The sequence below is a fragment of the Phalaenopsis equestris genome, unplaced genomic scaffold (genome assembly GCF_001263595.1).
Source record: "Phalaenopsis equestris unplaced genomic scaffold, ASM126359v1 Scaffold000606, whole genome shotgun sequence".
Taxonomy (NCBI): domain Eukaryota; kingdom Viridiplantae; phylum Streptophyta; class Magnoliopsida; order Asparagales; family Orchidaceae; genus Phalaenopsis; species Phalaenopsis equestris.
In genome coordinates, this window is record NW_018165046.1 from 949,643 (window position 1) to 961,788 (window position 12,146).

General features: G+C 33.3%; 1 protein-coding gene across 1 annotated transcript in view; it reads left to right on the plus strand.

The window, feature by feature from the left end:
• Positions 1-5,469: 5,469 nt before the first annotated feature.
• The window catches only part of LOC110029820 (serine--tRNA ligase), a gene marked incomplete in the record, with an annotated part of 30,844 nt that continues 24,167 nt past the window's right edge, over positions 5,470-12,146 (plus strand). The window contains 6 exon segments of the mRNA XM_020732279.1: positions 5,470-5,922; positions 6,015-6,085; positions 6,190-6,351; positions 6,434-6,539; positions 10,932-11,125; positions 11,790-11,893. Coding sequence (XP_020587938.1) covers positions 5,790-5,922; positions 6,015-6,085; positions 6,190-6,351; positions 6,434-6,539; positions 10,932-11,125; positions 11,790-11,893 — 770 coding nt within the window.

Sequence of the window (12,146 nt, forward strand, 5' to 3'; positions counted from 1 at the left end):
AAAATATTTATATAAATAAAAAATAAATAATATTTTAATTTAAAATAATAATTTTTTACAACTAAATATATCAGACCTTTAAAAAACAATAAAAAATTATAATATTCATAATTAATTAATTTTTTTTACAATAATTATATAACTATTTTTTAATGATAAGAGCGTAATTTGAACGTCGTGTGATTTAATTTTGACAGTGGATGTGCAATTTTGTGAGAAATAAAAAATAACTCGTGAAAAGTTCTTGTTCGATTTGTTCGCTAAGTAAAAAAGCCCAACACGAATAAATGAATATTTTAATATAAATAAATTATATTTAAATGAATATTTAGCATAAATAATAATATTTAAATCTCGTCCTACCCTTAACATCCTACGATTGTATGATTTGGATTGTAAAAATGACTCATTGTTTGTGATCAACTCGTGTTCGGCTTGATAAGCAAGCAAGTTAAACACGAATCAATTTTTTGAGCTTGATATATAAACCAGTCAAAGACGAACAATAATATTTTTTAACAAGTTGAACACGAGTTGAACTTGGGCTCGCTCAGGCTTGGCTCGTTTTCACCCTTATTTACATATGTACCACACAATTCTTATGGGTTTACATATCTAACTCATAAACATTTATATTATACATATGTATAACATTCAAATGTTTAGACAACATCAAATAATATCACCATTGTTCTCGTGTTACAAGTGACATGCACTTTTTCATAAAAAAAATTGAGTGTTAGATATATAAATACACAGGAATGCTATGGAATGTATGTAAATGTCTTTAATTTATATAATAAAATATTGTAATTCAAATTATTTTGAAAAATTTACAAATGCAACACACAATTATTATATATTTGCATATCACGCACCCAAAATCTTTTATTTACATATACATCATTTTGGTGCTTTAAACATAGGCATGAAAAGAAGTATTTCTTCTTTAAGGGTGAGATATGCAAATACATAAAAATTGTGTGTTGCATTTTTATGTATTTCTTCTTTATTATGTGTGTTGCAATTATTATATATTTCTTCTTTAAGGGTGAGATATGCATTTACATATACATCATTTTGGTGCTTTAAACATAGACATGAAAAGAAGTATTTCTTCTTTAAAAGTGGTAATAGCGCTCTCATTGACGTGATATTAAAGATTTGGGTGTTATGTCTACCAATATGAAATTTAAGGGTGAGATATGCAAATACATAAAAATTGTGTGCCATATATGTAAATGCCCCAATAATTTATATTTAACAGAAGAAGACTTCACTTAGAGCTGGATCTATCTCTTTTCATCTTCTTCCTCCCTTCAGTTCTGCACTTGTGGTTGTCTTCATATCCTCTTCAGAGGGTTTGGCGCTTCTTGAGTTGATTTCCACGGCTAGGGCACGAGCTGCATTGAATAGATTATATATTTGCTATATTTTTTTGTGTAAATATCTTTTCTACCCTTTCTAATATTTACAAGTACGCCATTGGTTTTTGCTTATTTAAGTAGCACTATTAGGGTCATGCAATGTAATGAAAATACATCAATAATAAAGATTTCCTTCTTATTTTCTGGATCTCTATTTCTTTCCTCTCCTTTGCTTCTTCTGTCGTCTTCTTTCTTCCTTTTCATGGTACCAGAGCCTTCTTTTTGCTTCACAACATAATGAGTTCAAGTCCATCATGGAAACATGGTCATATCATTGAAACTCTTGGGACTCTTTTTAATTCCTCTAATTTGCCCATGAATCTGTGGATGGAAGTTGTACCTACAGCTGGTTATCTCATCAATAGGCTTCTCTCTTCTAACACACACCAAGTTTCATTATCTTAATTACTTTATCAAAAAACACCTGAATATTAACACTTGAAAACCTTGGGTTGCTTCTATTTTCCCTTGCAACATCACAATATTTAGCATAAGCATTCACCGAAGGCACCCAAATGTATGTTTGTGGGGTATGACTTGCAACACAAAGGCTACAAGTGTTATGATATTTAGGAAATAAAATTCATAGTTTCCTGTCATGTTAAACTTATTGAACTCATATTTCCTGGCAACAGAACTTATGAACAACTATTCTTTTCTACCAATCCTCTCTACCTACCTATAATTACCCCTCTCTTCTAATTCCCACTTATGTTATCACATCAACTTTGCCTTCTTTAAAAGAGAAACTTATCAATGCTCTACCACATTCACCTAATCCTTCTTTCTCAATCCCTTCTTTCACATCTCATATCTCAGATTCTTCATGTGAACCTAACACCACTACCTCAAGTCCAATCACACATGATTTTTCCCCCACACTACAACCAACTATCAATCCCACTGCAAAACAACAACCCATTATCACATGTGCTCAAATTGGTAATTTAATACCAAAGAACATTTTTAACCTTCACCATCATATTCAAACTTCTGAAGAACCCAACCCTTACAACCAAGCTGCAAAACTTTCTTGGTGGGGAAAAGCAATGTCTGATAAATTTCTTGCTTTGCAACAATGAGGTACATAAGAACTTGAGTCACCTCCTGAAAAAAAATATTTTGGGATGTCAGTGGACATTCAGGAATAAATATAATACTAATGGAACTATAGGTAGATATAAAACGAGATTGGTTGCTCAAGGCTATTCTCAACAATAAGGAACTGACTAACACGAGACTTTTAGTCCTGTGACAAAATTCCTCACTATTAGAATGCTCATTGCCATTGTTGTCAATAAAAAATGGTATATTCAACAACTTGTTGTATCTATTGCATTAGTAAATGGTACACTTGATGATATAGTTTACATGAGACAATCTCCTCATTATGTTTGCAAGTTTCAAAAAATATTTATGCCATCAAGTAGGCACCTCGTTAGTGGTATTCTACATTTTGTATTTTTTTATGCAAGCACAATTTACAATTGCGTAAAGCTGATCTTTCTCTTTTGATCTACATAAATAATACCATACACATTCATTTACTGGTTTATGTTGACGATATTTTCATCACAGAAAATTGTAATCAAACAATTACAAAGTTAATCAAATGAACTATGCATGAAGTTTAACTTAAAATAACTTGGATCCATATCTCAATTTCTTGGCTTGCATATTAAACCTCTACTAAATGGCTATTTCATTACTTAAGCTCAACATTTAAAAGAACTTTTGCACAAAACAAACATGCAACATGCTAAACCGGTTTGAACTCCTCTTTCCTTTACTTCATATAAAACTACTGAATCCTCCACTCTCCCGAAGGATCCCAACTCTATAAACAGATTATTGGTTCCCTTCAGTATTTAACCGTGACAAGACCAGATATCACATTTACGGTTAATCACATGTATAATGCCACTATTCAATAATTTTCAACGAGTTAAACGCTTGCTTCAGTATTTAAAAGGAACCATGGTTGATCTTTCTTTATATGCAGATTCTAACCAAGTAAATGACCAACTATACAGAAAACAAACCACAGGATTCTGTGTTTATATTGACTCAATTCTATTACCTTGGTCAGTGAAAAAGAAGACTACGATTCTTCATCATCTACAGAAGTACAATACAAAGCCTTAACAAGAACAACTATAGAAATAATCTGGCTGGAGCAACTACTTCGAGAAATAATAAATCAAAATCTTCTGCCAACATCTCTCTATAGCATTGTTTGTGTAAATATCTTTTCCACCTTCTATAATGTTTACAAATATGCCATTGGTTTTGCTTATTTAAGTAGCACTACTAGTGTCAGACAACGTAAACAAAAATACAACAAATAATAAAGAGTTCTCATTCTCATATATTGGGCCTCTGTTTCTTTGGGTTCGGTTAGCAAAGGGAGGGGGCAAAGTGGAAGGTAGATAAAAAATAAAATAAAATAATATTTATTAGTTTAATAAAATTTAATTAAACTAAATAATTTCAAATTTATGATTAATTAACAATTTAATCTGTGCTAATAAATTAAATTTAATTATTACATCTGATATAGCTTTTATAAATAATTAATTCTTGATTAATTAATTTAAATTAATATTCAATTGGTTTAATAAAGTTTTTAGTTTATGTTTAATTAATGATTAATCATTTTATAATTTTTTATAAATGTCTAATTAGCTAAATAAAAAGTCAATCTATAATTAATTTTGATATGCCTCAACCAAACCTCCATCATCCAACACGAATCTCGAAGCATGACACAAATCTCAAGACAATTTTTTGATCAAGAAATATTCAAACTTCAATTAAGAGTCGTCCAGATCGGAACCAACTTGATGAAAGGGATCTGAATATACTAAAATTAATCTCACCCAAGTAAAATCAAGCTCATATCATGTCATTAAACTAATTTTTGAAGCTTTCTGAACATTTTTGAGAATTTAAATGAATGTCGAACTTAATGAGCTTGCTATAAAATCGAGTGTCTCAATAAGACAAATTCAACGAACCCAATATCACTCAATTATGACTTCATTATGACACTCAAATGTCCATGTAACACCGTATGATCAAAGGAAGCTCTTTGAACTGTCCAATCAAAATAGTTCATAGTCTTGCATTAATTATACCCAAAACACTACAAAGAGTGTCTCACCCCTCTCATGAGAGGGAGGAGAGTTTGAGATCTGAGAAAGAGCTTGAAGCTTTGAGAAGGAATTAATGTTCAACAACACCACCGCCGACCGTCATCGACTTTAGTCGATTGCCGTTAATCGTCGTTGACCACCATTGACCTCCATCGATCACGTAGATCACCAGCAATTTCCGTCGACTACAGCTGGCCACCGTCGATCGGACGCCACTAATTGCTATTGGTCGCCGTCCGTTTCTAGCAAAAAATTCACCAGCACATCAACATTATAACTTGGAAAACCTAATAATCATTTCTTGCCTGTAGAACAAGTGGTTGCAACTATGATCATCATTTTATAGTGAATCTCTTCAGTATTGTCGGACCCCGTGATTCTTCCCATTTTTTGGTTTTTCACTAAAAACTTTTGGTGTGATTATTAGTTACTTTTTATTTACTTAGTGCGTGTTGAATCTTCGTATCAGACAATAAAGATAACCAACTACTCTACAACCGTGAATTTTCTAGCACAAATCAAATATAATTAGAAATGATATAAATTTAAAGTAATCTTAACATATAATATTGAAGATTTAAGTGGTATAAATATAAAAATTAAATTCTATTAATTGTAAAAAAATTCATTTAATCAAATCCGACTAAATCATGCTAAAATTTGCCAAACAAATTCACAGAATTTATAAAAATTTATTTATTAATCTACCAAATAGTTTTCAGAAATCAACAAACGCAGAATTTGATAAATTTGAATTTGTAACATTTATTACATCCCATTTAAATTAAATCTTATTTGACAAGGGATGAATTGGGACTAAGATCGCGAGATTTTGGGTACGAGGTGTAAATACGTAAGATTTGTGTGCTTGGAATGTAAACGTCCCCAATGCAAAACCACACGTGAGGAAATATTTGAAGCGTCATTTCTGTGATCTAGGGTTTCTCTGATTGCGGTCTTCGGCTGCGGCATCCGACTGGCCTCCCTGCGCTCCCGCACCTTTTCTGCTCCTTCGTTCCGCGCCTTGCTCTTCTCCTCCTACCTTTTGTCTTCGTCACCCAATCTCTCTAGCTCACCCCGTTACTCTCGTTCTCGTTCTCTCTACCCTACAGTTCATCCTCCTCTCCCACACTCTCCCTTCGCTGGTTGCTTACTTTCTCGGTCCGTTTGCTTTGTAAGTGAATTGCAGGAAAAGTGGGGTGGAGGGATGCTTGACATCAATCTATTCCGCGAGGACAAGGGCAATGACCCGGAACGGGTACGCGAATCACAGCGCCGCCGCGGCGCCTCCGTGGAGCTGATTGACGAGGTTATCCGGCTTGACAAGGAGTGGCGCCAACGTAATCCTCGCTCAAAACCTCTCTTTTCGCTTATTTCCGACCTTGTCCTGTTGGGGACGCTGACTTTGGATTCTGATCTGCTTGTTCTGCAGGACAATTCGAGCTTGATTGTATACGGAAAGACTTCAATCGTATCAACAAGGAAATTGCGCAGCTAAAGATAGTGAGTTTTTTTTTATTTTTAATCATATATGTGATTGAATTTTTATGTTGGTAGCGGCAGGATTTGCCGGATGAGAGGTTGAGGAAATTTGTTCATTGGTGAAGGCGAAGAAAGATGCGTCTGAGAAGATAAAGAGCACGGAGGATAACAAGAGGCTTGCAACGGTGAAGACCGAAGAGGTGCAGCAAGCAAAGGCTGAGCTTGAAGCCAAACTCATGACTATTGGGAACCTTGTGCACGATTCTGTTCCTATTAGCATGGATGAGGTTTGGCTTTTACTGTTTTGGACGGAAAGATAATGCAGGGGTTAAAAGAAGCCACATAATAAATGTCTGGTGGTGTTTGCAGGCAGATAACCAGGTGGTGAGGACGTGGGGTGAGAGAAGGATTGAAGGGAAGCTCAGAAACCATGTGGAGCTCGTAGAGAAGCTTGGCATTGCTGATTTGAAGAAAGGTACTTTTTTTGTTCTATTTATTTATTTATTTTCTACAAGTTAATTATTGATATGCAAAATTGATTCAAAATAATGCCAATAACCAGTGATTTTAGCTTACGTTTTATTGCTCAGTTCATCTCTTTTTGATACATATTTATTGTAATATGAAAGAGGTTAATTCTTGTGATGCCTTCTCAGTGAGAGAAGAATAGACCTTAGGAGTGAATCAAGAGTGGAGAGGCTCTCGAGGAACCCCTTGCTTTAGTTTTTATTCATAATATCATATTCGTTTCATTTATTGAAAACATTTTACATCTGGCCTATATTTGTTGAGCAACATTTAAAGTAATTAGGAAGCAAACAAAGAAAGAAAAGCAACCATGAGGGATCCACTAAACGAGAGGCATTCATGTGGAAGAAGTTCTCAATTAAGGAAGTTTTGAAGAAGTGAATTCCATTCAAATAAGAAAATTTTCATTTACTTTCATTATAATACATAAATAAAAAATAGTAGCGATCATTTGAAGATAATGCTTTGCATCAACTCCCTTGGGATATAGGTAACAATTCCTTGTTGCCCATGGAGGAGTTGGTCTGGGAATAGGCTTAGGTGGAGTTCTTAATACACCCAAAAGCAAATATATAATATAGTTTGGAAGACGTATAGGAGCTTGTTACCCAACATCACACACTTCTATGTCAGTATATTCAATAATTGATCAACATACCCTTTAGATGGGCATGTTGGATGGTGGGGCTACTGAGGTGGGTGAATTATTTAGGAATAAGTGGAGCTTGAGGGACTATAGGAGCTTGCTGCCCAATATCACATGCTTCTATGTCTGTATATTCAATAATTGATCAACATACCCTCTAGATGGGCATGCTGGCTGGTGGGGCTACTGAGGTGGGTGAATTATTTAGGAATAAGTGGAGCTTGAGGGACTGAGTAAGATCATTTGGTAGGGGGATTTTGTGAAATTGGATTGCTTCGCGGTGAATAACTAGGAAATAAATAAATTATGAAGACATTGAGATGAATCCTCTAAATAAGAAGTCTTTATAAGAGGAATCATTATCAAATTAGGTAGCCTTCAAAAGCTTCATTACATTATTGAAAGTAGAACTAATGAGAGCTTGTCAACTACAAACTCAACTTGTTGGACTTGTGATGGAGCAGTCAACAATGCTAAGAACTAGGGAATTTCTTGTATGTCTATGTTAGGTTGCTATGAAATGAAGTCATCAAATGAGATTGGCTTGAATCTATAATTACGATTTTGCTTGATTTTTTTTTCTCAATCTTGTTTATTTTGTTGACTTGAGCTTGGATTATATACTAGATTCAAACTCATGCATAGAATTAGGCTTCTGTTGATTCTAGATCGGGCTTAAGCTCAAGCATATGCAATTATTTATCCTCCACCTTAATATAGGTAGGTGGAGCCAATTGGATCTTATTGGGATTGGATTAAATAAAGCTTTTTTGGACTAAAAGTACTAGTGATATTTATAGGAGCTTATGGGATTGAATAATTATCGTGGAGCAAGTGGTGTTTGTGGGATTAGAGGGGTTGATAGTTTTGATAAGAAGCAGTGCATATTTTGAACTATAATATTGAATACTGGGTGATAATACATTTTCATAAATATGGAAACATGTTTATATTCATATACATGCACACAATATAATTTATTGAATTACTCGAATCAAACTACTTCAATGAAAATGCTAACTAAAATGATTTAAATATGAAGGTTCAACATAGTTCCTAGAATGATTTGTATGCAAGAGCTTCTAGGTTATGATCCCTGCTCTTTAGGTTTTTTAGAATGCAATTGAACGAATATTTAAGCAACGTTAAACAACTAATTCAAATCTATTGTGTTCCACAATCACAAAACATGCCCTTTCAGTAACCAGCCTTTGTTATATCTAATTATTTTATAGGAATCTAGACTGGAGACATCTTAGCAAATCTACATATTAGCAGTGATTATGTTTGCTCGTGTTTTTTCAGCGCTTTGATTGTGATGCTTATTAATTGGATCCTTAGTTTTCAAATTTAATTTTTTATACGACATCCTTGAAGTGCCCATGTTTTTTTTTATAATTAGATTTCTCATTTCAAGTCTATTAAGCATCCTTTATGAAAAGCTATTTTGCCAAAGAATTGTGATTTTGACTAAAGATAAATGTTTTTGAGAATCATAATAACTATAAAATTGATATAGTTTTTTATTAAACTCAACAACCTGCTCTTGTGGCTGAAATCATCATTTCTTTACTTTATTGTTAGAGTTAGTTTCAACATATTGAAAATCTATTTATACGGTGGAGGTAAAATCTCATTGATTAGTTGAATTGTGGAGTTATATTTTGAATATTCAAAGCATGCAAATTCCTCCAGTTTTGGTTCTACTCTCAAATGTCTGAAAATTCATGTCCAAACTCTTTATTTTGTACCTATTTGGCATAAATTAAGATTCAAACTTAATATCATAGGTCCCATTGTTTGGCATAAATTAAGATTCAAACTTAATATCATAGGCCGCCCCATTGCTTATTTAAGTCTTATCTATAGTCCATTGGACCTAATTTGACATGCTTAAACCTTGGATTTTAGTAGTTTACTCAATTTAGTACCAATTGGAATGAATTAGGGTTTGGAGAGCTTCTTAGATTTTCCCTATGAAGCTCTTTCGCCCTTGTAAATCATTGTTAATAAGGAAACTCTCAAAAAAATTTTATACCAAACTTGACCTAAATTCACCCAACTAGATTAGAGTTCAAAGCCTTGATTTCTTAACTATAAATTTTTCCTTGTGAATTCCTAATTTACATTTGAAACCTTGATTTCTTAACTATAACATTGAGATTTGTGGTTCGGGCAAGCGAGTTTGAATACCTCTCTAGATTATTGAAGCCCTTAGCTTCAGGCAGGAGGTAAAATTGCCTTTGTTTTTGGACTTGATAGACATGGCTTATGAGTCAGAGAAGATGAATGCTATTTTAAATATCAGACTCTAATCCTTAGCTTTATTTCATCTCTAATCCTTAAAAAAATGTTTGCATTTTACCATTGGGGCAATTGCATGCATAGCACCGTAAACATTCCTATTTACAAATCAAGCACCCTCTTTCATCCATTTTTGAAATTCTCACTCAAATATCAGAATTCATGGCAAAACCCCAGCCCTTTTTTTTCATTTTGATCAAATTCTCGATCGTTTGGTTGTGGCACGAGTAAATACATCAGCTCTGTAGTTCAAAAATATCACGGGAGTGCTAGATTTTATAAATATTAACGTTTCGGGTGCCATGCATGTAATTATCCCTTCATACTCAAACTCAAATTCAATATACTAGCTTTCTAAAAATTAGTAACCAAATCAGCATAGTAGATAACTAAAACATGAAAAATATGAACCAATCCTTAGAGCAAGCAAATGCATTGAAAGTATCTTGAATATCTCTTCCATATGATCGACCCATGTAGAATATGTAATGTTGGTGCTATTTTAATGCAACACTTAGCAATTAGTGCCTCCATCTAAGGTAATCACAATGTAAACTCCATTTTGCCACCTGATCCCCCCCTTATATCCAGATTTTTGACTTGATCAAATCCTGCATGAATACTCTCTAAACTTTTGGGAACCATAGGGAACTTTTTTGAGATTTAAAAAATCTGAAGATTTTAAATTGATTTGGAAATCTCTTGAAAATATTGAAAACTTATGGGTTTTTAGATCCTCCATAACAAATAGTTGGAACTTGGTTCAATCATTTGGAAATCTCTTGAAAATATTGCAAATTTACATTTTTTGAGATCATTTGATTTATACGTGTTTGGTTAAATTATTTATAATTTAGTATACAGAAAATTGGATATATTTTTAGAGAATATTGTGGTGACTAAAATGTAAGTTCTATCAGATCAAAATAGTCTAGCTATATACTATGTGGATCTTAGTATTGGTTTATAAAAGGTAATTTATAGCCGAGTTGAGTGTAACAAAATTTAGAATATTAAGAAGGACATTCAAAAACATGTGTAAAGATCGAGTGAAATTGGTCATATTGAAGAAACAATGGCAGTAGCACTTATTGAAGTTAATATAGAAACATTAACTTGGGTGGTGTCCGTCAAGCTCAAACGGGTGAATCGTATGATGCCTCAAATTTGTAATTCATATTATGCGTTGAAATGAAGTTTGAATATGATTTACTTCTTGGTTTATCATTCTGTAATTTACCTTTAATTGAATGAAGTCTCAAATCTGACTTGCAAATGATTCAGAGAACAGTGCATTGTAACAAAAAAAGCAGCAATATTGGCAACATTTTGTCTATTCTTATGTACTCTCCCACTTGGGTTTCAAAGTGTTTTTTTTTTTCAATGCAGGAGCTGCTGTAGCTGGAGGAAGAGGTTATTATTTGAAGGGAGATGGTGTCTTTCTGAACCTTGCACTAATAAGCTTTGGTTTGGCATTTCTGAGAAAAAGGAATTACGAACCCCTTCAAACTCCTTTTTTCATGAGGAAGGAAATCATGGAAAAATGTGCTCAGCTTGCTCAATTCGATGAAGAGCTCTACAAGGTAGCTTATAATGATGATAGATCTGTTTTATTTCTTGGTCAAGGGAAAGTTTACAAATCTAATGCGTGATATTTCATGACATCTTTCAAATTTTAACATCAAAAAGAATAAATCTCTTTTAAACCTGCTTATTTTGGATATCCTCTTAGTTAAAGCTAACAATTTTTTTAGGAAGGTTTACATACATACCATATGTATTTACATATCTAACACCCAAACTTCAATTTCTGCATATATGCCACATTACCCGCGCATGAAAAAGTGCATTAACTTCTTAAAAGTTAAAAGAGTGGTATTTTGAATGTAATATGAAATATTGCGTGGCATAAATGCAAAAAGGAAAGTTTAGGTGTTAGATGTGTCTGCATATATGCCACATTACCCGCGCATGAAAAAGTGCATTCACTTCTTAAAAGTTAAAATAGTGGTATTTTGAATGTAATATGAAAGATTGCGTGGCATAAATGCAAAAAGCAAAGTTTAGGTGTTAGATGTGTAAATAGAATTGGGTGTTATGTATGTAAATGCCCTTTTTTTGTCACGGTTGTGCAAAAAATCACATGAACATTATTTGCGTTTTTCGCAACAGCAACCCTTCATAAATGGATTTACACATATATGCCTTTCTGGTTAATAGATGATTTTGTAAATTGACCTTCTGCAGGTTACAGGGGAGGGAGATGACAAATATCTTATAGCTACGTCTGAACAGCCATTATGTTCATATCATCTAGAGGAACGCATCTACCCCACAAGCTTACCTTTAAGGTATAATTTGTTTCAGTTGCACTCCATTAATTTTAGGAAGATTTACATACATACCACTCAATTCGTATGTATTTACAAACCTAACACCTAAACTTCTATTTTTACATGCATACCACCTTACCTATGCATGGAAAGGTGTATTTCACTTTTTAGAAGTTAAAATAGTGATATTTTTTATGTGATATGAAAGATTTAGGTGACATAAATGTACAAAGCAAAGCTTAGGTGTTAGATATGTAAATGCATAGGAATC